Source organism: Cydia pomonella, chromosome 13 (genome assembly GCF_033807575.1).
Source record: "Cydia pomonella isolate Wapato2018A chromosome 13, ilCydPomo1, whole genome shotgun sequence".
NCBI classification, from domain to species: domain Eukaryota; kingdom Metazoa; phylum Arthropoda; class Insecta; order Lepidoptera; family Tortricidae; genus Cydia; species Cydia pomonella.
In genome coordinates, this window is record NC_084715.1 from 120165 (window position 1) to 147154 (window position 26990).

A 26990-nucleotide genomic window follows, 5' to 3' on the forward strand; every position below is an offset into this window, starting at 1 on the left:
CTTATCCAAATAGAGATAAATCTCTTACAGTTCGCTGTCCAAAATATCTGTTACAGTCTAATTGTTCTACATAATAGACATATTATTGTTAGATACTTTTGACGCATAGTTTGATTACTACCCTCGTATTCACAGAATTCGTAACATACTTGGATGTAATTTGTTTTTAAAGCTGACTGACGAAGGTGAACTAGGCAAAAACTTAGGTATAATGTATTTTTTCATCAGAAAAGAAACCATACAATGAAACTTAACGCATTTAATCATCATCAAACAAATATTTAGTTCGGAAAAATACAGAACGGCGTCCCGTACTGCGGCAGACTTATTTTTACAAGTATTCTTACATGTTACAATATAGTAAATATAGATGTTACGTGTCGCCGGGGGCAGGCGTTTTCGTTATGTTCTTGACGGCGAAGCTGCGGAGGGGGTTACTTTGGCGTGCCTGGAAACAACAATTTAGGTTAATAAATGTAAGTGAATAGTTTTATAGATCCGTTTTTGAATTTTGTTCCGTACGGAAAAAAAACGTGCCGTGCTCTATCTACTATTATTCATGGTGAATAACGCTAAAAAGATGATACTGATAATTATTGTAATATTGGAAAATAACATTCATAGAATGCAAACATGTTTTAAGTCGAACGCCACAAGCGGGAAACGTTTCTGATTAGTCTGTCATCGTCAGAGTGAAAACAAATGTATTGTTTTGTGTTTTGCGAAATAAAATGTTTTCTTTTATTCAATCCCGGTAGACTTCCACCCAAAACCATAAGGCCCACTTGGACCATTCCACTAACCCGGAGGTTGACCGGTTAAACCTGAAGTCACCATGGTTACCAGTACAATTGACACCGGGTTAACTCCGGGTTAGTGTTAGTGGGATGGTGCAAGTGGGCGCTTCACTCACTTGGTGCTTGAGCCTCTTGGCGCTCCCAAAGTTGGTCCTCTTCTTCTTGGCGGGGGTGGGGGCGGGTGCGGCGGCCGGGTCGGCCGCGCCGGGCTCGGCGTCGGGCGCGGCGCGCAGCGCGGCGGGCAGCAGGTAGTCGGGCACGTGCGCCAGCTGCGGCTGCGCGCGCACCGTGTGCAGCGCGCGGTCGCGCCGCAGCGCCGCCAGCTCGCCCGGGTTGTCCGCGAAGTAGCCCTGCGGCAGCCACACGTCACTACCCGCCTCGCGCTTGCTCGCGGACGGGGAAGAGGATGGAGACTCAGAGAGAAGATTAGTCATTCATCAACTTGATTATGATGCTTTAAATGTCATCCTGTGAATTGTAGCGAAAATTATTCACTATAATTGTAAAAATCTAAACCGACGCCACGCGTCGCGCGAGCGGTAGCAGAACCTCTCCACCTCCTCCGGCGGGAACTGAACCGGCACCTCACCTGCAGCTTCTTGCAGTTGAGCAGTTCCTGCTTGATCTCCTTGAGGCGCGCCTCGCGCACGGCGATGCGCGTGACGGCGCGCCACGCGTCGCGCGAGCGGTAGCGGAACCCCTCCACCTCCTCCGGCGGGAACTGAACCGGCACCTCACCTGCAGCTTCTTGCAGTTGAGCAGTTCCTGCTTGATCTCCTTGAGGCGCGCCTCGCGCACGGCGATGCGCGTGACGGCGCGCCACGCGTCGCGCGAGCGGTAGCGGAACCCCTCCACCTCCTCCGGCGGGAACTGAACCGGCACCTCACCTGCAGCTTCTTGCAGTTGAGCAGTTCCTGCTTGATCTCCTTGAGGCGCGCCTCGCGCACGGCGATGCGCGTGACGGCGCGCCACGCGTCGCGCGAGCGGTAGCGGAACCCCTCCACCTCCTCCGGCGGGAACTGAACCGGCACCTCACCTGCAGCTTCTTGCAGTTGAGCAGTTCCTGCTTGATCTCCTTGAGGCGCGCCTCGCGCACGGCGATGCGCGTGACGGCGCGCCACGCGTCGCGCGAGCGGTAGCGGAACCCCTCCACCTCCTCCAGCGCGAACTCGTACTTCCTGCAACGTGTCTCCGGTTAGCTTACTGTCCATTCAGATAAGACCGAAAATGTATATGGACATTCTAAACGCCCTTGGAAACTGGTGTCCCTATGAACGCAACGTCTATAGTGCGCAGCGCGTTATCCTCAACCTTGTCGGAATGCACGAAGTTTCATATAAGGCTGTAGCCGCGCGCGTCAGTTGACGTCTTTAGCGATCAAAGCAAATGGTTAATATAGAATGTATTTATAATTTTGTTCGTGTAAATTGAATTTGAATTATATAAGACAGAATTATGAAATAATATGAGCGAGTTGACTCACTGTAGAACTTTCTTTCCTTTAACACCGGCAGCGAGGTGTTCCTCCACCGCCTCCATGAGCGGCTTCTCGCGGATCGACACGAAGGACAGCACTGAGCCCTGCCAATAGATTGTTTAAATGTTTCAATACCAATAGGAATCATGCTAAACTGGCTAGAGGATTTCCTCCCTCGTACGATGGCGCGAGCACTCACCTGGTGGGCGCCGCGCGCCGTGCGGCCCGCGCGGTGCACGTAGGAGGCGGCGTCCGGCGGGCAGTCGAAGTTGATGACGTTGGCCACGTGCTGGAAGTCGATGCCGCGGGACACGCCCGACTCCTTGTCGCGGCGGCGCTTGGATGCTTGCTGCAAACAAACCTTTACCTTAAATCTAGTTTCATTTAAACACCATCATTATATGGGTTTTTCATATTAAACGTATTTTACTCTGAAGCTCTGAACCGGATTTGTGTTTGCGAGCAGTGGGCCTCGCCGAGCAGCAGTCTAGGCCATGCCGTTATCGCAAACCCTCACTACCTCAGGAAGTCAGGACATGGTAACGGTACCAAAGAATCAGTCGTATGATATGACCGAGCAAACGAGAAGCGTCTCTGTTTTAGCTTGGGCAAAAATGTGTTCGTATACTTATCTGCCCGGCTGTTCTATGTTGGGATTTTTATATTGAATCATTTTTTTTTCTGTATTCAAAATGACGAAGCCTTGAGGATTTGCAACGTCTACAGCTCATAATGCCAACAGTAAGCAGAAGTGTACCTTCTTGGTTTCCTCTCTTCAAGTAGCAGTATGCCCCCATCAGGTTTCTCTAAGGCTTTTTTCGTCTGAAGCCACGATGACCTGGTTTCGGCCACGATCAAACTGGGCGACAGAGCGGCAGCGTATGGAGGTTGGCAGCTCGGAGTCCAGCACGCAGCAGCCGATCTTGAACTGCTCTAGAGCAGTATAGTTTGAGCCTAGAGAAGTGAGTAACAAAAGATCAAAGTACATGTGTACTTCTTGGTGTTCGTCTCCTCAAGTGGTAGTACCTATGCTTCGATTCGGTTTCTCTAAGCCTTCTCATCAGAGGCGACTATGTTCGGGTACCGGCCGCCGCTGAACTGGCCCACACGTGACCTACCTTCTTAGTCTTCCTCTCTTCTAGTATTGAGGATGCCATCATCGGCCTTCTTTAGCTCTTAACGTCTTTAAGGCGGGATCAACCTAACCTACCTTTTTCTTGGTCTTTCTTTCTTCAAGTGGCAGTATGCCTCCATCAGGTTTCTCCAAGGCCTTTTCGTCCGAGGCCACGATGATCTGGTACCGGCCGCGGTTGAACTGGTCCACGGACAGACAGCGCACGGCGGCCGGCAGCTCGGAGTTCAGCACGCAGGAGCCGATCTTGAACTGCTCTAGGTATAGTTTGAGCCTATAATGGTAATGTATTGTTAGACGACGTATTTTTGATGAATACCTACTATAACAAATATACAATAAAACCGGCCACGAGCGTATCAGGCCATGCTCAGTGTAGTCTGCCTGAAACGTGGGCTATTAGTAAAGTATCATGTCCAGTCAGCAAAAGGGAGTACCTTCGCGGCGCTTTGTACCTCTTTGTTTGTACTAAGAAGGAAAGACTGCGACAACTCAAAAACCTAAAATAAAATAAATAAACCTAATTTAATTCTACCATTTTGTCGGCGTGATTGATTTGTATATCCATGTCAAATAGCAGCTTTCCAGCACTAACCGACCACCGAGCAAAGTCGCGGATGGACAAATGGACGGACAGACCAAACATGGCGAAATTATATGGGTTCCTAGTTGACTACGGAACCCTAAAAACTATTTGTTCTTTAATCACGTAAAAACGGCTGAACATATTTAACCAATAGGTACTTTTGAATTAAAATAGTTTTTATCCCAGAAACGTAAAGTGGTTCAATGGCGGCATAGTTAGCACGTCACCACTTATAGAACCGAGGAGAAAGGTCTAATAAAACAATCCATTAGTTTAGCAAGTAGGCACATTAAAGCAACAAATTGTAAAAAAAAAAATACAAAATATACTTACTTATAACACCTATCCACAGTCCTCACAAAGATTATACTCTTCCCCCTAATCAAATTAAGCTTAAGCAGCGCATACAATATGGCCGCCTTGTCATCCTCCTCGGCGTGCACGTGGTAGTGCTGCAGCTTAGCCCCGGCGGCCAGCTCCGGCTCCTCCAGCTTGAGGGTCACGGGGTTGTGGAGCACGATCTTCTTGAGGCTCAGCACGTCGTCGGAGAGCGTGGCCGAGGCCAGCACGGCTTGGTAGATCTTTGGCAGGTGTCTGTGGATGATTAAGCTGCTGCTTGAATATGTAGATATTAGCGAAACAATAACAAACTGTTGCCCACCGTTTAAAAGTTAATTTCGATGTTTGAATTAAAGTTAGTATCACATTTTGTGTCCGAATGTGACGTTTTTGAGACAAATGCATTGGAATTGTCCTCTAGCGGCGGGCAATAGCGGATTACATTTATATTAATGATACCTTGTAAATAAAATAAAACAGTTAGTATGTGTTATATATGCTGTAAATCATATAAAATTCTGTTAACATGTCACATGAAATATAAACACAATGAAAAGATGATATTTACAAATAAAAATACACATAATTTCAAATAAGTAATACAAAAAAGTACATTAAAAAATGTAAAGGATTAAAACAAAGTAGGCAACACAAATTCAAATAAATATACCGTTAAAATGTACAGCAAACACAGAACATGGTGGTTAATACAATATATAAAACAAACAAAGGACACACATTTGACATTAAACAATCAAAAATTTGGATACACCCAAAATGATAATACGAAACACAAAATAGGTTAAAACATATAAACGAAAATATAATCAAGTAAAAAAATACCATGAATAAGTCATAATGATCAAGTCATACAGTACAAACTTTGTCAAAGGAATAAAGGGATATACTACAACACTAGTAGGTACACCAATACACCACACAAGGAACAGGATGTAGTACAAATTTGATGTATTATAAGGACCCATTTGCGTGCTGACAAAAACGGCTAAAAAGGCTAGGACATGTAACTTTAGTAACACCTTTTATGTAAACCCTTTTTATGTGCAAATAAATGATTATGAAGTATGAAAAATATGCAAATTTACAGGTATTCATGTAAAGAAATACTCTAATATTGTATGCACCAAAAAAGGGTCACAAGTGAAAAACGAGAATTTTAGTAAAGAATATCACGAGCCTGAAAATAAACAACAATCGGTAATAAGGTAAGAATAACAACATACACGAAACAGTGACAGTCGACAAGGATTTTGTACAAGAATTAGGACACTACTTTCGGCGTCAAAGCTCGCAAAGTGGACGACATGTATTGAAGCTCATGCGCTACTGGCGATCGTAGGAGCCATGCTTCACCCAAGTGCATTTATGGTTGTCACAATTCTTGCCCTTATAGACCCATTACGGAACGCTTTGGCACCGGAAAGTACTCATCGACTCATCGTTCTAGTATAAGAACATCAAGCAACACGAAACTGGTTCCTCCTGTAAGCTTTTGCTTGGCCGTTCCCCCAGAACTGCTCCTTAAGCCCTTATCTTTCTTCTTTCGAGCCTCCGCACCGGGGGAGAAACCATACTCCTGCGTGGATATAGACAACCGCAGGACCATGGTGCCTCCCAGTGCAGGACTCATATCGACGGCTTTACCAGCTTCATAACTACAATTCAGCGAATGTAAAAATCATGCAGTCTTACAGTGGCGCCCAGTGGTTTGTTTTGATTTCAAACGTTCCAGAATTTGTTACTCGTTCATTTTAATTCCTAAAAAGATTATAAATAACATATTGGTTACATTTCGCAGGGAGAAACCAGTCTTTCGTATACTACATTGACTAGAGGCGACATCTTAACAGCATATTAAATCAAACTAAAAAAAAAAAACATTTTGATAACATATTTACAGTTCTTATGTAAATATTGCCCGGTAAAAGGCGTTATAAGTTCGAAGGCCTGGCTTCTACCGCAGTTACAGGACTCACTCTGTGGCGAGAAACCTTTCAAATGGGAGAGAAGGATTTCGCAGCTGAAAGGTATCCCCGAGTACGAGTCCATCGCTCCCGGTGCCCCGAGCAGCTGTTCTTCAACTTGGGGATATTACGATGCACTTAGCTGCGGCGTTCGGGATATCGCAGTGGTGAGAAGCCTTTTAAGTGGGATATATATATTCTCAGTTAAAAGGTTCCCCCAATGAAATATCCATTCCATCTTTACCTGCACTCAATGATGACGGAAACCAAAATGGGGAAATAGAAGTTTATTTGAAGGACTCCCAGCAGCTTTAGTCTCCAATTTAGGCATATCACACACTTAGCACAGGGTGTTCGGGATATCGCAGGGAAGGCTTTTCACCATAGCCTTTTAAGTGGGATTTATATTATTCTCAATTAAAAGGTTCCCCGAGTGAAATATCCATTCTCCCATTTCCATCTCTACCTGCGCTGCTAGGATAACACAAACAAAAATTTGGAATTAAGTTTATTTAAAAGGTATCCCAGCAGCTTTAGTCTCCAATTTAGGCATATTAAACACTTAGCAGCGATGTTCGGGATATCGCAGTGGTGAGAAGCCTTTTAAGTGGGATATATATAAATTCCCAGTTAAAAGGTTCCCCCAATGAAATATCCACTCTTTTATCTCTACCTGCGAACTAGGATGAAGCAAACATAAATGGACAATTAGAAGTTTATTTGAAAGGGTAAAATAATCTGCTTTACCAATGTCTTTGACCAATGCAGTGCTAAAGGATATCCGCAATGGTGACAAGCCTTTTAAATGGGAAAAATCAAGTCTCAGTTAAAAAGATTGCCGCATTGAAAAATCCCTTTCCCGATGAAGAACACCAACGTAGCATTTTGGATATCGCATTGGTGAGAAGCCTTATAAATGGGAAAATAGAAATCTCAGTTATAAGGATTCCCGCAACGAAAAATCCATGTTTTTCCGATGAAGGCGACGGCAACCAACGTGGCAAAACGGAAAATCGCAGTGGCGAGAAGTCTTTTACATGGGAAAAATAGAACTCTCAGTTAAAAGATTTCCCGCGATGAAAAATCCATGTTTTTTCGATGAAGGCGACAGCAACCGACGTGGCAGAACAGGAAATCGCATTGGCGAGAAGCCTTTTAAATGGGAAAAATAGAATTCTCAGTTAAAAGATTTCCCGCAATGAAAAATCCACATTTCCAAAATGGGCCAGTCGCTTCTTCTGAACCGATGATAAACAGAATACGCTCTACGAAGAATGGATCCGTTGCTTCAAAGACACCAGCGAACACCATAGACCTGGTAGCTGCCAATAAACTATTTATAGCTGGGGTTGCCATACGTCAGGATTTCTCCTGACATGTCAGGATTTTTGGTCCTTGGTCAGGATTGTGGGGGGACTCAACTAACGCTGGAAGCTAGCTAAGAGCTTGGAGTTCGACAGAGGAAAGGGACGGTTATGTTGTAGCTCCAGCATACGGTGGCGAATTAAGGGGCTCGTAGCCCACTGGTCATTTTATTATTATTATTTAATAAGCAGGCAGGCAGTTTGACAACTGATATGACCTGTATCTAATATTCATAAAGATAGTTATCATGAACGAGTAGTAGATATAATTAACATTTATGTTGAAATGTCCAGAATTGAAAAAAAGACTTTAAAAAACTAAAAGATCGCCTCGTTAAAAAGCTTATTATTCAAAAGCTTATTATTCATTAAATGCTTTTATTAAACGACCAATCACTCACTTGCTTTTGGTAACTGTAGTTACCAGCTGTCACTCTTATTTTATTTTTTTATTTTTTAGAAGTCACTGAAAAATATGAAGCATGTGAGTGGATAATTGCAATTAACAAAGTACCTATACAATAAATAATAATTATATAATATCTTGTACAAAAAACTCGATCTCCTCTTGAATAAACTGTTTGCTGTGCCCTACAGGGAGTACAGGGTGTCATGTTGTATACAGTTCTATGTAATAGGTTAAGATACAATGTGATATGCAACAAAGATTATGAGTATGAGTTTTGTCAAGATATACCATCATATGACAACCCTGTTTATAGCTGAAATGTAAAAGATACATGTTGTTGTTGCGATTGAAGGACTAAGAATATATAAGTCACAGCAGCGTAGCATTTTGGGATGTCGCAATGGCGAGAAACCTTTTCAATGGGACTAAAGAAGTCGCATTTAAAAGGTGTCCCGCAGTGAAAAATCCAGACTTCATGACCAGTTGTTCTCTACCAGCGTGAGGGAATCCAGATGTGTCAATGGGAATGATGGCCATTGTCAAACATTTTTAGAGACGTCACCCGCATAGGTTGTCCCTGTATCTATGGAACTCGGTTTAAAAGGCTAGCATCTAGACTCTAGATGCTAGATCACACTATTAAAAAAAATACAAGAATTTGATACTATTTGAAGGATTGATAAGAGGAACCTGTGCTGGCGCCATCTGTAAAGACCTTCAGCCAACCTCAGTTGCATCTAAAATGTCTTCTAGCGAAAAATCTAATGTAGACTGCTTACCGCCATCATAGAGTTATGGGATTGCACTGTAGCGAGAAGCCTTTTAAGTGGGAAAACTGCACTCTCATTTAAAAGGTGTCCCGCGCAGAATAATCCACTTATCGAACTTTTCATGAACAGTAAGTACATGAAGTAGATGTCCTTCTAGGAAAATTTAAGTTTGCATTTTTTCGTCATCATTATAAAATATTGTTGCGTGAAATAAGTTGCAGATACAGTACCATTCAATGAGAGAATGACAAATGAAGGAAAAGTAAGCGCATGAAAGCATTTTGGGCTGATGATGAACTTTTTGCAAAAAATCCCATATCCTGGCTATTTCTTCTGGCGAATGCTTAAAGGTATCGCACTGGGGGAAAAACCATATTCATGGGAAAATAACAATCGCATGTATATGGTGTCTCCCAGTGAAATACCATAGGGCACTTCTGGCCTCTCAAGCAATCATTTAACATTCTGTTGCAGCTCATACTTAAGTAGCCATAGCCAGCACTGAAAATGAATCCCATCCAGGTTAACAGTACAGTGTGGTCATGGGCGAATAAAACAAAACCTGACAGTGTTCCTTCAATATTCAGGTTATTGTCGGATGGCATAAGGTGGCAAGTCTTAGTTTCCATTTATTTTGTTAGGCGCTTATACCTCTGGCCAACATAACTCGGCTTTCTTTTAATAGATGGCGCTAAATATTGAGAAATGCGATATTATATAATGTTGCCCTTCTTGTTTTATTCGTGCATGCACTGATTTCTAAAGTAAAATTGACAAGTTAATGATAAAAATTATAAGTAAAAAAGTCAGTACTTTAGCAGCATACCTTTGCAGAGCAGGGTGGAGACCCCGCATGTTAGGAGATACCTTATAGTTGCGAGCTGCAACCGCAAGTATAAGGTGGCCCCACATGAAAGGCTGTTCTTCTTCCTTGTGATTCATGTGGTGCCTACCCTATGTCCAAGAGAGGCCCCACACTAGCAGTATCTAGTCAACTCTACGGCTGATGTTCGACGGCACGTCGGCGCAACTGCGCAGGGACAACATTTCCCGTAGCACTGACTAGACGCATATTAGACGCTAGTGTGGAGTGTCTCTAAATAGAACACTAAATTGTTAATTTGCCTAAGGGTTTTCGAATATTCCTGCTGTATTAGTAAACATAACCATTATAAATATAAGCCAGCTGAAATTTAATGAAATAACACAAGAGCATATATTCCACGACACATAAAAATCTGAAATAACTAAACACAGATCAAACACACTAAAAATAACATGTTAGGAACACATGAGCTCAGATAAAATATGTTTTAAGTGTAAAAAAAGCTGTGTACCATATTTACCCCAACAACTCCTTAATCTCGTCTTCATAACCGAAGGAAAACACCAGGTCTGCCTCGTCCACCACCAACATCGCCAGGTCCTCCTTCAGCCGCATGTTGCCGGCCTTCAGGTGTGCCAAGGCTTTTGATGGGGTTGCTACAACTATGTCGGGCTTGTCAGAGAGCAGTGCCTTCTGTGTCTGCATGTCTCCGTTGGCTGAGATGTCTATACAGCGCACTTCTCGCGCACATTTGAGGGTCAAGTCTGCTATCACTGATGCAATCTGAAATAAAATTGTTGTTGCTGTTAAAAATTGGGAAAATTTCTGAATGACACACTGGTCTGAGGCACGTATACACTGGCCGTTTTGTGCGTGAGAAAATTGCCTCGCGCGTATGCTCGCTATGTGAGGACCTAGCTAATTATTAAAGAATGCAGCCGTTAAATATTTAAAATGAGAAATACTAGTAATTACTATTACTTTACTTTTTGTTACTTAGTGATTTGATACAACTAACATTGAACTGTATAATACTGGACACTGTGTGACTTAGGCTCATCATCTAAATAGCTGCTCGCCTATAATTACATAATAATAATCGTCGTTTGGCGTCACATCACTTTTTAGAGTTAATAATTGTCTTTTTTACAAGAGACCTCTGCATTGGCTTTGGCCCCACGCACGCCTTCCAAATGCCCGTCCCAAGATTATGTAAAGGATGAACCAAATAATAATTTACCCGTTTAACAGTAATTGAAACTTTAATATCTAAATAACTTTAAGGATATTTAAGCTCTGTTGTGTGGTTGTTTTAATCTAAAGTTAATGTTAACATTCTTAACAATGAACGCAAATAAAAGATAGAAACCTAATTAATAAAATAAATATCAAAGTTCAGACACTCACCCATGCTTATAAAATCCCCTCTGTTCATGATGTTAAGCAAGCTGAAATTAAAAATCAGCTTAATTAAATACTTTAATAATCACCATGGAGTTAAGATTGATGTTGTTAGATCACTAACAGTTGTTTTACAAATGAGAAGTGCATGTAAAATGCACCAGTATGCCAACCTACTGCACCTCCTGCCTTACCTTTATTAAGCCAATAACCAATTAATGAAATTAACAAATGCTAAATACAGATGCCCAGACGTTTTCTACATTTTATTTGCGTCCATTGAAGTAATGTAATGTTAAACCTAAACTCGATTTGGTTTAAGTCGGTGTTGCTAATTATAAAAATTGATATAAACATTGATCAAATTAGTAGTTACCCAAACAGGTTATCTTCCAATGCTGTTACATGAAGTTGAACCACATAAGTAGAATGCTGAAATTGCCTTTTAATCTTGCTTGATCCTTCTCAATTAATGAGAAATTAGGTAGCCACTGCAGTGTACAAAAGACACAATGCATTTTGTTTAACAGCTTAGGATGTAAGGCCAAAAAAACATCTGAGATAATTCATACTATATTTTACGAGGCTCTTACCTGGCTTCCTACCTGTTGGTTAAATACCTGAGTTGGTTACCGAACAATAGATTACAAAGCAATGCCACTTTAACCAATCTATTGTGTTCAAAACGAAAGTTTTAGCTAGTTCCTTAGAGATAATAACTTTACAAGTGACCAATTGTAGAAATGACCAAGCATCACACTTAAATAAATAAATAAACATTATAGGACATTATTACACAAATTGACTAAGTGCCACAGTAAGCTCAATAAGGCTTGTATTGAGGGTACTTAGACAACGATATATATAATATATAAATATTTATAAATACTTAAATACATAGAAAACACCCATGACTGAGGAACAAATATCCATGCTCATAACACGAATAAATGCCCTTACCAGGATTTGAACCCGGGACCATCGGCTTCATAGGCAGGCTCACTACCCACTAGGCCAGACCAGTCGTCAAAACACACACACGCACTTTATAAGTAACAATACCTACCAATATTATAAATGCGAAAGTAACTCTGTGTCTGTCTGTTATCCCTTCATACTTAAACCGTTGAACAAATTTAGATGAAATTTGGTATGGAGATAGTTTTAAGGCCCATAGGCTAGTTTTTTTACATGTTTTTTTTAAGTGTCTTGTAACTAAAAATCTATGGATCTGAGGAATTTGAAATTAAATAATTTTTATTTTTTATTTATTTTCATCATCATTATCGCACGCAGACGAAGTCGCGGGCAGAAACTAGTTGTTCTTATCTCCTATATCAAAATTAGTGGTTATGTAATTAAATCACCGATAATAGTGCACGAGCGCACAAAATATGTATAGGTACCATATTTTAATCAAATATAGAATAACTCACCTGCCCGCAAAGCTCCTTGCTAGGTGACAAAATCAAAGCCCGGATGCACTGATGTTTACTGGTATTATTAAGATGCAAGATCTTCTGTATAACAGGAATGGTGAAGGCTGCCGTCTTTCCAGAGCCCGTCCGAGCACGCATTAGGACGTCTTTTCCTTCCAACAACAGGGGTATCGCGGTTTCTTGAATCAAGGTCGGTTCTGACCACGCTAACTGCGCTATAGCCTAAAAGATAAGTTTGCATATTTTCAATAATCCATCTCACAAATGACTAAAATATTCAACTTCTTGTTTCTTTGTAACTTAAACAAAATAATATCGTGGTTTTACCTTAATTATTCTGTCGTCCAGCTCCATTTCATGAAACATAACCTTCTTTTCTTCACCCATGTTAATTCTTGAAAAAATGCGTTAAAATGCACGATATAATAGCTAAATTTGTAAAAATATGGCAAACTACAACTCAAAAACAACAATAATCAACCGATTGATTGAGGAATAGTAAATTTGAATCTACCGACACTGTAAAATCACGCTCCGCCATTAAAATGAGAGAGCCACGCGAACGTCGCGAACATAAAGAACGTGGAAACGTAATTGATTGAATAAAAGCACATGCGCGTGTAAGGGTAAGGAATAAGAATGACAGCACATGGCAACCTAATGGCAAGTATGGCAACATGGCAACGCGTTCCCGTGGCTAGCGCCCTCCCTCTCCAAATTGATTTACCCATAGATATACAATTTAACATTTGCCCTATGGAGTGTGGATTAAAGGAGTGAAATCTCTTATAGTAGAACTGGAGGCCTACCGCGAAAATCGAAGTTCGTCAATTGCGGGCATTTTTCTCTGTCACTCTAATGACGTCGTAGTGAGAGTAAAAGAGAAAGATCCCCGCAATTTGCGAATTTCGATTTTCTCGGTAGGCCCCCTGGGCTATTACCGCGAAAATCGAAGGCATTTTTCTCTGTCACTCTAATTAAGTACCTCGGTTCGCTCGTGCAGTGCGATGGCGATATTGACCGTGACGTGAAAAACCGGATTAGCACAGGATGGATGAAATGGCGACAGGTCACGGGAACAATTTGTGACGCCCGGATGCCCCTCCGACTGAAGGGTAAAATTTATAAAACCATTATAAGACCTGTCGTCATGTATGGATCAGAGTGTTGGGCCCTAAAAGTGACGGATGAAAAGCGATTGCATGTAGCGGAAATGAGAATGTTAAGATGGATGTGTGGTGTTACAAGAATGGATAGGATAAGGAATGAGTATATAAGAGGAAGTCTGAAAGTTGCACCCATAATAGAAAAAGTAAGAGCGAATCGCCTAGCGTGATGCGGAGGGATGAAAGTCATGTGACGAGAAAGGTATTACGAATGAATGTGGAGGGATGGAACGGCAGAGGAAAACCTAGGAAACGGTGGATGGATTGTGTGAGAGATGACATGAAACGAACGCGAGTGAACGATGAGATGACGGGTGACAGAAAGATATGGAAGGAAAAGACATGCTGCGCCGACCCCAAATGAATGGGATAAGGGCAAGCGAATGATGATAAGAGGAAAAGAGAAAGATCCCCGCAATTTGAGTAATTTCGATTTTTGCGGTAGGCCCCCTGTTGCAAAAGTGTCCACTTGTCAGCTATAAATAATAGTTCCAAATCTTTCCAGAGTAGCGCTAGAGTAGCTAAGAACCTAGGCGTTATTGACGGAGTGAATTGCGCTGTCTATGATTTGAATTTTTTGGTCGAGTACTCTATTTAAGGTTTTTTGTTGACACTTTTTGGTACATGGAGATTTCGTAGAGGTCCAGTTGTCAGCTATAAATAATAGTTCCAAATTTCTCCAGAGTTGAGCTAGAGTAGCTAAGAACCTAGACCTTACAAGGACGGAGTGAAGTGAGCTGCCTATGATTTGATTTTTTTTTCAAGTATTCTAGGTATTGTAGCGCCACCTATTTAAGGTTTTTTGATGACACTTTTTGGTATATGGAGATTCCATTCCTTACCTCCACCTTCCATAGATTTGTCACTGCTATGCTGTCAAAGTGACAGATTGAAATTCATATGTCATATGGTATTCTATTAATAAATTATTTATGAAAAAAATATACAATGGTATTATTTTTAAGAGGAAAATGAAAACAATCTCTAATTCAGTTAAGCTTTACAGATCATTTAATCATTTCACTTCAATAAGATTTATTATAAAACAATGGATTATTTATGATTATGGTAGCACAGAATCAAAATGTCAAGTATTGGTTCATTCATTATCCAGCTTACAGATTTCTTATGATATGGTATGAAAGTCAAAGTGTACAGGCCAAAGAATATAATACTCACTAGGAGGTATGGGCGCTTTTCGAGGAATGTTCTGCATGGGGGCTTCAACGGGATACCCTTCAGGCAATACTGGAAGCAGACGTTGCAAGCGATGGCCTCCTTCAGAAGAGGGAGAATGACCCTGACGCGCATCAACTCCACCGGCGACGGGTTGGAGGCAGAGCCAGGGGGCCTACCGCGAAAACCGAAATTCGCAAATTGCGGGGATCTTTCTATTTTACTGTCACTAAGACGTATGTGGGGACATATATACATACATAGACATATACATCGACCGACGTTGTGTCCGTTATAGAAACAGTGAAATTGTTCTGATAAGAACAGTTTATAGATCGATCGATTGACACTCTGCGGTTAAGCAGAGAAACGGTGACGTTTGCTCTAGCGAGAGCAGTTTTGAGTTTGCCCTGAGAAGGGCAGTTTTATGTTGCCCTGACAAGGGCAGTTTATGCATATGCGGAGCCTGCAGCATCCTCTTCGTGTCTTCTACCAGCGAGCATCAAGCAGCGGAGCGGGACACGGCGCACCGACGACACGATGTGCACCCTACGGAGGCCGGCCGAGAAAAGGACGGGAACGTTGGGTGCACATCGTCCGGACACAACGTCGGTCGATGTATATGTCTATGTATGTATATATGTACCCCCACAGGTAATTGGAGTGACAGAGAAAAATGTCCGCAATAGGGTTGTTTCCATGTACAAATCTTAGGGCAGAATTGTATCCCAATAAATTCTTTTGGATTATAAGAACATATTAAACTACTTTTAGGGGACCTGTAATGACCATATTTTTGTAAATATTGAATTTAAAATATCTTTTGGCACACGTCACGTGACCAAACTCGAAACTTATTTGAAGATTCTAATGACGTCACAACTCTCGGATCATAGACATACAATCTCGGATTGACACTGTTGACAGTTAGGCGATAAACAACAAATGACAAATGTCAGTTGACAGTTCGTATCTTCCACGTGTGTATGTAGTTATGTGTCAAACCGTAAACTGTGACGTCACATAATTTTCAAAGAGCGTTTTTGGCGCGAAAGCATTTGTCAAAATATATTTTGTTAATTTAACATATTTAAAGCCGTTTTTAGTATAAAAGTTGAATTTAGGGCAACTTTTAGTTAATATAGAACGTAATACAAGCGTTTCAAAAATTTGGAAACAACCCTATTGACGAACTTCGATTTTCGCGGTTATAGCCCAGGTGCTATGCCCACTTGCTACTTCCACCGTAGTGTGCGTGTACCTGCACCTGTGCTGAGCAGGACTCTGGCGGGAGTCTCCGCGGTTAAAGGCTCACAGGACTGGCGCCCACAATGTCTGCGGCCCATGGGCCGGCTGCTGGGGCGCACGCAGTCGAATGCTGATAGTGATCCTGCAGCGTTCCTTTACAAGGCGCGGTCAGTATTCGTTGGTGGTTGTAGGGTTATGTTATGGGGTTGTATGGAGTTGTTTTTATAGTATCGTCAACCGATACAGTCTACGATAGTATTCAATAAAAGTGACTGTATTGCATACAATGGACAATCTTATGCATTTTTGTACCCTGCTGTGTCGTGATAATAAATCGTGTCGTTACCGTAGCCCGATGCCCACGACAAAGAATAAAGAAGCGATTTTGATAGCCCAGCCTGTGCGAGTGTTAAGTAAACGTCATCATTTCATAGAAATTTGACGTTTAAAATATGCGCACTGGCTGGGCTGCCAAAATCGTTCTCAACTTATTTTGGTCTGACTAGACCAACAACTTTTATCTCAAGCTCTCATTTTCTCGTTTATTAAGAAGTTGGAGAATGAGCATAAAAAAAGCATTGCTTCCGTTTAAAGTCCGTTTAAATTCGTCTTATCGTTTACCACATTATGATAGATAGTGAATGGGACACCTTAGTTCAGTGTTATTTTTTACTACAGTCACACAATGAGAATTATTGCCATCCTTCAACAATTAAAAAAAAAAACACGAAGGATCCAGTTGTTTCTGTAATGCTTAATTTCTCTGCGAAATAAAAGTTATTTTTATCGGGATCTTATAAATTTAATTAATCATTGGATAATCGCATTCGCGAGTTTCGACGGATAGTGTTCTCCCGACGTGCGCACACGATGTTTGACCGCGGGAGCGTTACGGGCCACAGTTCATTGCCTTATGTAAAACTTGAAATGGTGTTTCTTCCGTGAGTGACCGAAATAATACGGTGGCTTATGTGTACATTGTGTGTGAGTGTATTTAAAGTGTTAAAATGTCGATTTCAACGGCACAAGTGTTGATGAAGAAGGGGAAGAGAGGTGCCGCCGCGTACATCAGCGCGGATTGCGCGAGCGGGTCCCCTCAGCACCTCGGGCCGCTGCTGGACGTGCTGCTCAACCCCAGCAAGGCCATCGACGAGTGGGAGACGATCGACTGGTGCCGCTGGCTGCTGGCTGGCGGCCGCACGCCCGACGAGTTCGCGGCCGTCGGTGAGTTCATCTAGCTAACTGTACTCCACTACTATTCATTTCTTTCTAGGTTATAGCTGCTTTATTGCGTAGATTTGTGCAATATTTGTTATATTTGTGACCCGCGAGGCTGTATGCGTGATGACTAGGTCGTTTTAGGTCCTTGGAGCATTTTGTTCAATTGGAATTAGTGTGACAGTTGGACAGGTTAACTGTTAATTGCCATGTACTCATTGTCTCATTTCTATGGAAAATCTTGCTTTTTGCTGAGTGCATGCATAATATATGCATATGCAATAATTAATTGTATAGTTAATATTTAAATCATGCTTAATATGAAGGTAAACAAATACAGTTTGACTGATATGACTAGGAAATATTAACCTATATAATCTATCAATATAACCAATTGGCATACAATAAATAACATAAAAAATAAAAAAGCCTTTTATTCTAAGCATAAATCAGTTACAAATTCTTGATATTGTGAATAATTTAAAATTTGGTTGTGGTGTATAGGTTTACATTGTTCTTTTGTGCATTAGACCCCTTCTAGGTGAAGGCCTCCTCCATCGACTTCCACTTATCTCTATCCTTAGCTATATGGAGCCAGTTTGGCATAAAACATTGAAAATATATTATCCTACAAGTATTTGGTGGATCAAAGTCTGATGAAATTTAACCAATTTGGTTGGTAATTCAGGCAGCAATTAGGCCAAGTCATAGTGGTTGTAACATATTGAGAAAACATTGCCAATCAGATCATAGTGACTGATGCTTTCTAAGACGTGATATTACTGACACTGGTGTTCATTTTAATAATTTGCAATTTAGAAATCTTTCTATTCAAATTCATCATAATAATAATATTTTTATTACAAGAAAAATTATTAGACTTGTATTAATTATTAAATTGTAAATTTTGTTGTGTGGCAATAAAGATTTATTTATTTTATTTATTGTATTGTATACGGGTGATTTTCCGCAACTCTACGACTGGCGCCTATTTTGCATGACATGTGGGGGTGGGCTACTCCTGCCAGCCCAGCTCCTTGAGGAATCCTATCAAACCTTTAATGTTGAGTAGGACCCTGAGGAGGTCTCTCGGGGATCCGAGATGGTTAGCCCTGTCCCGCCAACAACTGTACTGTACTGTGTGGTGCTGTCACTACACTGCATTCCAGCACCACGTGAGAGGCTGTTTCTTCTGTCTTCATGCATCCTCGGCATAGGGGACTATCTGTGACACCTGTTGTGAAAAGATGTTTGTTAAAAAGTCCATGACCTGTTATGACACTGGTTACCATACTCAGTCGGACCTTCCCTAGTTGCAGGAGCGCCCTTGGGAGCTTTCCGTTGATGCCAGGCATGGCTTCTTTTGCCTGTCTGCATCCAGTCTGGTTCAGCCAGTGATCTGTGTGTAGTTTCCCTGTACGTGCCAGCAGCATTGAGCGTACCTTGCTAAACGGTATTGGAAGAATCGGTTCCAGACCAATCGCCCCCGCAGTCGATCCTTGCATGGCAAGCTCGTCCGCAGCATCGTTACCCCGGGATCCACTGTGTCCCTTGATCCATCGTAGGGTGATCTTGTTATTATGACATACCTCCATTAGTCATTCCTGGCATTCATGTATAAGTTTGGATGTAACTATATGGCTATTTAGAGCCATTAAGACTGCTCTGAGACTGTCGGAGAGTATGCAGATGGAGGATCCTATTACCTTCCTTGCAGTGATGGCAGCCGCCGCGTTTATGATGCCCATGCACTCAGCTTGGAATACCGAGTTATGGGCTCCTGAGTGGTGATTGACATGTTCAGGTCTTCTGAGAAGGGTCCAGAGCCCGAACCGCTGTCTGTTTTGTACCCGTCAGTGGAGATTCTCAGCTCCCGGAGATTAGAGTCCTTCGTGATTGTCATCCTCATATAACTGTATTTTGTACCTTTTGTCGAAGATAGCTTGTTTGTGAATCTGATCCGTGCCTGACCTAAGCACTGGAAATTCGTCATACACCTTTTCCAGGCATTTTGTATGAGGAGCTCCTGTGATGTTAGACCATATCTTAAGGGTTCGCAACCTTACCGCTGAGAGACTGGCCTCTTGCTGTATGTGTAGGTCCAGCAGTGGAAGGTTTAGCATGAGCTCCATGGTTGCAGCAGAGTAGACCTCGTGCAGCCAGTGGTGGCCGTGCATGCGAGCCTTTGAAGTCTTTGTTGCCTAGGTTTGTTCTTGGCCACCAAACCAGAGCACCGACCATGATTACCTTTTGTTTTGTTTTCGAGTTCCCAGTAATCTTGGTCAATATAAGTCTAGTGAAACTAACCGTGAATCATTTAAAACTGGTCACTTTTTTTATTATCTAGGTACCATCTTATCTCATTTTATCAATGAATGTTTACAATACTGATAAGAAAGTTGACATGTTTCTTTATTATTGTTTGATGGTTGCATAACCATTAGTAACAACAAAGATTGGGTCATTTGAACAATGATTAACTAATGGTTTTATTATGTGTGCAACACCTGCTATGTAAAGTATTAGGCACTAATGAGCATCCTTTATGCAGTCTTCTGTTCCTTTTTCAAACCTAAACCCTATTCTTGGTAAGTTGGCAACATATCTTTGGGGGCGTCCATAAATTACGTGAGGCGTTTTTGAGATTTTTTTGATAATTATAATAATAAAATACTAATAAATAATAATAATTATAAAAAAAATAATGAATTGATAATAATAATAAATAAAGGTGCATTTGGGTAGAAATCATCACTGGCCAAACAAAGTGATGATTTCTACCTAGTGCCGCTAATAATTAATTAATTTAATTTATTTTTGTAATCATTTATTATGTTTGTAGCTGCTAAATTTGTTATTTAATCTATTTTTAGTATTTTTTGTAATGTGTCTTATGGGTGCCTGATATACCTGAAATAAATTATTTTTATTTTTATTTTATTTATTTTATTTATTTATTAATACGTTTAATCTGTATTTTTAGCATATCTAAATTAAAAATTTCACTTTCAGGCCTACATTTCTTTTTTTTTTGTAAAAATTTCTGGAGATGAAATTTATAAAAAACTTACACATCTATTGAAAGTGCTTGAGTTTATTTTTCTGCACCGCGATCTTGAAATGTTTTGCACATAGAATCAAATTTATAATATAAATTTATGAAGATATTAAACCTACTTTAAAGAGGAACGCCAGAGTATTTCGGGCCTTTCTTTCCTCTGCTTCTCTAAGAAGCTGATTAACATCATGTTGAACAAGTTTAACCAAATCCTCTTCATCGGGAACTTTTGTTTTGCTGTATTCCATAATTTTACCATTTCTTCTTGACAGCATATTTTTGTCTTGTAGACGTGTCTTTTAACGTAAGCATTATAATATTCTCGGAAGTTCATTCTGAATCATTAAAAACGTCTCTAGAATGGTTATTAAGTGAAATATTTACTCGGGTAAACGAAGCAGGTCAAAACTTGTACGAGCATCGCTATTACTCGGCTCTTTACGCTGCGTCGTTTGTCAGACATGTCGATACGGCTGGTCGATAACTGTTAAACAATCGAAGGGCTACTGTGCTGCTCTGCGGGGTCCCGGCAGATACGGCAAACACTATTTTGTGAAATTTGCTATTTTTTTCTAAAAAATTTTTTTATTCCGATTCAACTTTACTTCCACGCAAATTTACACTTTTTTCCACTAAGAAAAAAATTACGTGATATTTGCTAAAAACGCCTCTCCCCCCCGAGTGAGATTTGGTAAGATTAAGCTTAACCCCCTCCCCCCCTTGAACGCCTCACGTAATTTATGGACGCCCCCTTTTAAGATAAAGTGTAAACTCCATATAACATCACTTTATATAACAATTCACTCCCTAAGAGGTAAAACCTTTTGCTCTCTGTTAGTTTACTTTAGTATTAATTTCTCTCAAGAAGACTTAAATGGAAGTGCACTGGCCATATCATCCGAGGCACAGAAATGGAGCAAGCGAGTCACCCAATGGTACCCAAGAGAGGGATAGAGAGGGGTGAGAGACCTCTAATGAGATGGGATGATAACATTGCGCAGGTAGCTGGCCGGAGCAGAGTGGCAATAGATCGGAGAGAGTGGAGGAAGCCTTTGCTGAAGGGCAAGCAGACAAAGAATACAAAAGATGGGACATAGCATAATAGAGAGATAATGTGTAAACTGTTCTTTATTCTGTAAATAGAGGCAATTTTATTTTATTTCTCTTTATGAAAACTCAATAACGTCACCAAGTGTGTCCCTTGATTGTTGTTATTTAGACTTTACACTGTACATAACTTTTGGAATCGAGACTTCAACTCACATTTGTTTACCTGCCAAGGAAAGTTTTTTTAGCTTCGTGACTCCTTATAGAATCAGGACAACAAACTTGCTGTTGATTGTCTTGTTTAAAACATGCCTGCCAATTCATGGGCATAGGCAGGTACAGGCAAAAGGCTCAATCCTCTGGCGATATCAACTTGCTCCCCCTTAGTTCACTGCCTGGCTATGCCCTTGTCCGCCATATGAAACTTTAGCATATTTGCGGCAGACGGGCAAGTCTTATTAAGTCAGTTTAGTGGTGCTGGTATCCAAGGGTTGCAAATAAGAGTTGTGGCCTAGGGGTAAGAGTGTGCAACTTTAAATCCAGAAGTTGTGGTTTCAAACACTGGCTCATACCAATGAGTTTTTCAGAACTTATGTATGAGATATCATTTGATATTTACCATTCACTTTTGGTTGAAGCAAAACAGCTTAATTCTTAAGGAAACTGGAGTAATCCCAATAAAGTCTAGTTTATCCTCTGGTTTGGAAAGTCAGATGGTAATAAAAACTAGTGCCTATGCCAATTCTTGGGATTCGTTGTCAAACAGACCCCAGGATCCCATGAGCCATAGCAAAATGCCGGGTCAACATAAGGAAGATGATGATGACGGACAAAGTCACTGACAGAAGCTAGTGTGGTACAAAAACACCTTTAACTGCAGTTCACAGATGTACCGTGTACTGTAGTGACTCATTCCATGCTGTCATATGATTATTGAATATTTAAAACATGAATAATTTGGTTCTGACTTTGAGTAAACTTCTTTGTACAGTTGCTAAAAAAAGGAATTCAACTTTGATGCCTTGGAAATAGAGTTGATATTTGATAGCAACACTAAGAATTACATTTACACTGTAAAGTAGGGTTACTACTTTGTATTAAATACCTTTTCATTAAAAGGTAATTCAAATTTAATTTATCAAGCCTATATTGAGCAAACTATTTCTAATCGGCTTTCGTGTTGTTGATTTTGTATTGATGCTATCAAAAATATTTAAAAAAAACGGAATTCCAGTTTAAAAACAAAATTGCTTATTATGTAACGTCTCACCAGGGGGTAGGGGGTTGCCAAATGTGACGTGTGACAAGGAATGATGCTAACTCTACATGGCATTTGCAATGTCAAAGTGTGTCAACGTGAAAGTTTTATGAAAACGTGAAGTTGATAATGATAATGACAAATAAATATTCTCTCTCACTTTGCTCTGTTCAAGTCGATTCAAAGTTAGCTAAGACGGATTCCAGAGACTAGCATGGATTGGACTGTTGAATACGCCAGTAACCAGTGTAAACGCGCCCTAACACCTTTAAGCCTTCGCTACACCACACAACGGCCTTTTCCTCAAATGGTCAACCGCGGATGCTGCGCCTATCCGTGTCAGCGCACGGCCATGTAAGCCATGTGGGTCAAGCGCAGGGGTCAATGAGCCCGTGCCAAAACCAAACCGCGTTCTACAACGTCCACATTGTTATTGGACACCTCTTAAACTTTATTGCGAAGACTTAAGGTTCACTGATGGTCAGTAAGTGCAGTGTCCGTCTTTAAATGACTTGCGTCTTTTTGCACATGGTGATTTAGGTGTGAGCATGCCAAATTATTATGCGTCACATAATCGATTTAGATGTGATTCGGTGACGTCATTCGAGGAAGGCGGAGGATGTTTTAGGTCGTTTAGGTATATTAAATGAAAGGACAGAATGTGCTTACGACCTTACGTGTTGTTTTAAAATGCCTACTTGATTTGCAAGTCTGGGTAATTCTAACATTCAATGATTTCATAATATCATTTCATTATTCTGTGGATTTATTTTGTGATATGGTATTAATAGTAAAAACAATGTACCAAAAGGATTAAAATATGCCTAAAATGTTATGTGGGCCCTAATCCACTCGAGAAGGATCCTTTGCCGTGGCCACAGAGTAAATAATATTACACCGTGGCTTAGTACTCGTTGTAAGCTTTATCGCGAAGAAATACGGTCTTTGTTCGTCTACCGGATAATACCAGTCTTTGTTCGTCTACCGGATAATACCAGTCTTTGTTCGTCTACCGGATAATACCAGTCTTTGTTCGCCTACCGGATAAGTTGTTAATTGGTACAATAAATTTGGGATGAAAGTACCCTTATAAGTAACACTTCACTGGTCCTCTACCATGTCTTTGTTAAGGTATACGAAGGTAAAGTGGCCGAGTTCACAAACATATGTATTAACCAGCCAACGTTCCAAAAATAAGTATATTTAAACGACTTTATTGTCCGTTTCTTACAGGCATGTAAATATATTTTTGGATCGTTGGCTTGTAAAGATGTTTGACGGCTATACCTAGATTGTGATTTCAAGGAATGTCTAATTCTATCTGTTGTTAAGTATTCTAGGAAATTGCTAAGAAAAGTGTGTAGTATTAAGCTGTAAGTTTATGGTAATGGCTTTTGGCTTAAACTTGTACATTTTATAGCAGCCTTTTATTTTATTCAAGCTGCCGTATTGCATATTAGCAGATTTAATAGCATTTTAATATTCTTTGAGAAAGCCTAGGATTAGATACGCAGCTATTATCGATAGGGGCGAGTTCTATTTACGCCCTATGGCAGTACATATTACCGGAAATACGTTAGAGGCCAAAATACAACATTTTTTATTTCATAATAATATACGTTCAAAACTTCGTTCTACAGACGTTGCAACTTGCAACAAATTCCATGCAATTTTTAGATAATTGCTGGCTAAGTTAACTAAGAGCAACGAATTCAATCGATCGATCGTATGCCGCAGTGTTTTGAAAATCGCATGCGACTATCGGTGACGTTTATCTGCGTCAACTTAGATATTATATATAATGTGGACTGTGAAAATGCAACCATTAATGTTAATTTGTTATGTTAATGTTAATGGCGAGAGATTGGAACGCCCGAACAACAAAGTTGCGACAAACGAGTTGGACGTTTATGGTCATCAAGGACGCGCGCAGGCGCCGCGATCCAATATGCAGCTCAAGGAAGAATATTCAGGATTCAACTTTTTTTTTTTTTAAGCCGGAGACTAATAAAGTTGGATTAACTCTGCGTGACATTTGCAATGACAAAGTTTGGAATGTCAACATTAATGTTAATTTCCTATATGAAAATCTGACGATGATCGGCGGTCGGAACGCCCCGACAAAGTTGCGACAAACGAGTTCGACGTTTATAGTCATCAAGGACGCGCGCACGCGATGCAATGTGCAGCACAAGGAAGTATTTATAATTTATAATATAGGTACACTGGTACATATATTGGCATTCTGGATTAAACCTTGTTTTTTGATCCCGGATACTAATATGGCAGATTGATTGGCCTAATTTGTCCAACGATGTGTCATTTCGGTTTAAATTAAGATGATTATATAAGGCTGCCTTTCCACTGAGGCGGAGATGAGAGAAGACGTGCGGGAATCAACCAATAGCATTAGTTGTCTTCTTCACTCCGCTGGATTACAACGAATCCTGTTGCTAGATTCCCACGCGTCGATCGACGGGATCTCCGCCTCTGTGGAAGGCAGCCTTAAGTGGTATATTGGTCATTTTTTTATCTGGCATATAAAAGTAATCTGACGCGGGCTTGTATATCTATTAATTTAATATTACCCCGTTTTCATTACCTTGATCTACCGTCTATTTCTGTGGTTAGTTGGTTACATAATAGAGTTCTATTTTTTTTACCTCTGATGCTAAAATGAGGGGTGTTATATGTTTGACGCCAATGTCTGTCGGTGGCATCGTAGCTCTTAAACGGATGGACCGATATCGATGCAGTTTTTTTACCGTAAAAGCGAGTTCCTTGCGGTGGGTCGTATAAGCTATGTTTAATAAAAATCGACCCAGCAGTTTTTTTATGGTATACGACTCAAACGAGCAGACGAATCGCCTGATGGTAAGCGATTACCTTCACCCACGGACACCCGCAGCACCAGAGGGGTTGTAAGTGCGCTGCCGGCCTTTAAGATGGGAGTATACGCACTTTTATTAAAGGTTTGAAGAGTATCAGCTCTTTTTCAAAATGATGTACAGTCGAGGAAACTGATTCTTTAGCAGTTAACGTGTCACGTTACAATGGACAGCTCTTACCATAAGTATGTACAGCCAAATTTACTTGAACCGCAAGTTGCTAAAGAATCAATTTCCGCGACCGTACTTAGGTATTTAAGAAACTTTGAAAATAATATTGTAATAGTTATTGTGAAAATACCTAGATCGTAAACTATTATTTCAATCTGCTGCATGCCATTTTACTCTTTATTATTCATATTCATATTTATTATTAATAAAGTAAATGTAAAATTACAATTAGTGAAATGATCATTAAGCGGATTTTAGTTAATACCAAAATCTAGATAATAATATAAAAAATATTCACATAATGTATTCAATAAAGTTACAAATTAAAAACTATAATATTTTACTATGTTCTACATTTGCAATATTTCATCATTGTCATAAATTCTGAAGAATCTGAATATGGTTTTATTAAAGCCCCTTCGGCTGAATAATTGGGTATGCATCGAGCATTGATCATCATGATCTTTACGTCAAGTCACACTGTTAATTGATAATGGGCACTATTTTTTTTTTTTATAAAACAAACAGCCTTTTACAAATATGTCTAAAGTAAATATCAAATCAAATATCAAACATTTATTCAGCAAATAGGCCACAGGGGCACTTTTACATGTCCATTTTTACAAACAATAAATAAAATAAAAAAAACAATTACAAATATCGAATCTATGAAATAATAATTACTTTATTAGAGATGTATACTGTCTCTAAATGTCAAATTACACAAAAAAAAACTATGATAAAAAAATAAAACCATAAAATACTAAAATTCTTTAGAGATGTATAAGTCTCTAAGTGTCAGAGATAAAATATAAAAAATATATTAAATTATCCTTAGAGATGTAGAGGGTCGCCAAGGCTTGAATTCTTATATAAATAATTAAAAGACAAAAAAAATAAAACAGACAAGAACCGAATGAAGTGTCTCACGTTAATGTCACTCAAAAGTAAAGTTATATACTTTAACATAACCTGTACCCCGTGTAAGCTTAAACAGACCGGTCTCCACAAACAGCACCCGTTCACGAGTATGACGTGTATCTCAGCCATCGCCTCCCTCAACCTTCATTCGGGAAAGTGGCGACCCGATCAACGACGCCACCGTAAGTAAAGACTTTTTAGCGAGCATGACATGTTCAAGCTGCCGGGTTGTATTAATAAAAATATAATAAAAAATTGTGAGATACTACATTTGTGCTTGTAAGTTACATTAAAGACGGCATAGCGCCACATAA

The 26990-nt window shown here is 40.3% G+C and overlaps 2 protein-coding genes across 3 annotated transcripts in view; one reads left to right on the forward strand and one right to left on the reverse strand.

Annotated features, from left to right (window-relative positions):
• Nucleotides 1-244: 244 nt before the first annotated feature.
• Nucleotides 245-13106, reverse strand: LOC133523942 (probable ATP-dependent RNA helicase DDX56). Of its 2 annotated transcripts, XM_061859661.1 has the most exons (10): nt 12853-13106; nt 12523-12747; nt 10206-10468; nt 4326-4586; nt 3485-3680; nt 2474-2623; nt 2281-2378; nt 1834-1975; nt 914-1147; nt 245-448 (listed from the first exon to the last, which is right to left on the reverse strand). In XM_061859661.1, exons 1-10 carry the CDS (start codon nt 12910-12912, stop codon nt 374-376), a joined length of 1704 nt encoding a protein of 567 aa, XP_061715645.1. In that variant the 5' UTR covers nt 12913-13106; the 3' UTR covers nt 245-373. The 2 variants fall into 2 exon arrangements, 1 of the variants encoding a protein (XP_061715645.1); XR_009800300.1 differs by lacking the exon at nt 245-448 and having other exon boundaries at nt 1011-1147; nt 1387-1975.
• A 3445-nt stretch (nt 13107-16551) lies between these two features.
• LOC133524537 (E3 ubiquitin-protein ligase Ubr3-like) overlaps nt 16552-26990 on the forward strand; it is a gene marked incomplete at its 3' end in the record, with an annotated part of 79236 nt that continues 68797 nt past the window's right edge. Inside the window, exon 1 of the mRNA XM_061860622.1 lies at nt 16552-17339. Within this exon, the coding sequence (XP_061716606.1) occupies nt 17123-17339 (217 nt within the window). The remainder of the gene's footprint in view (nt 17340-26990) is intronic.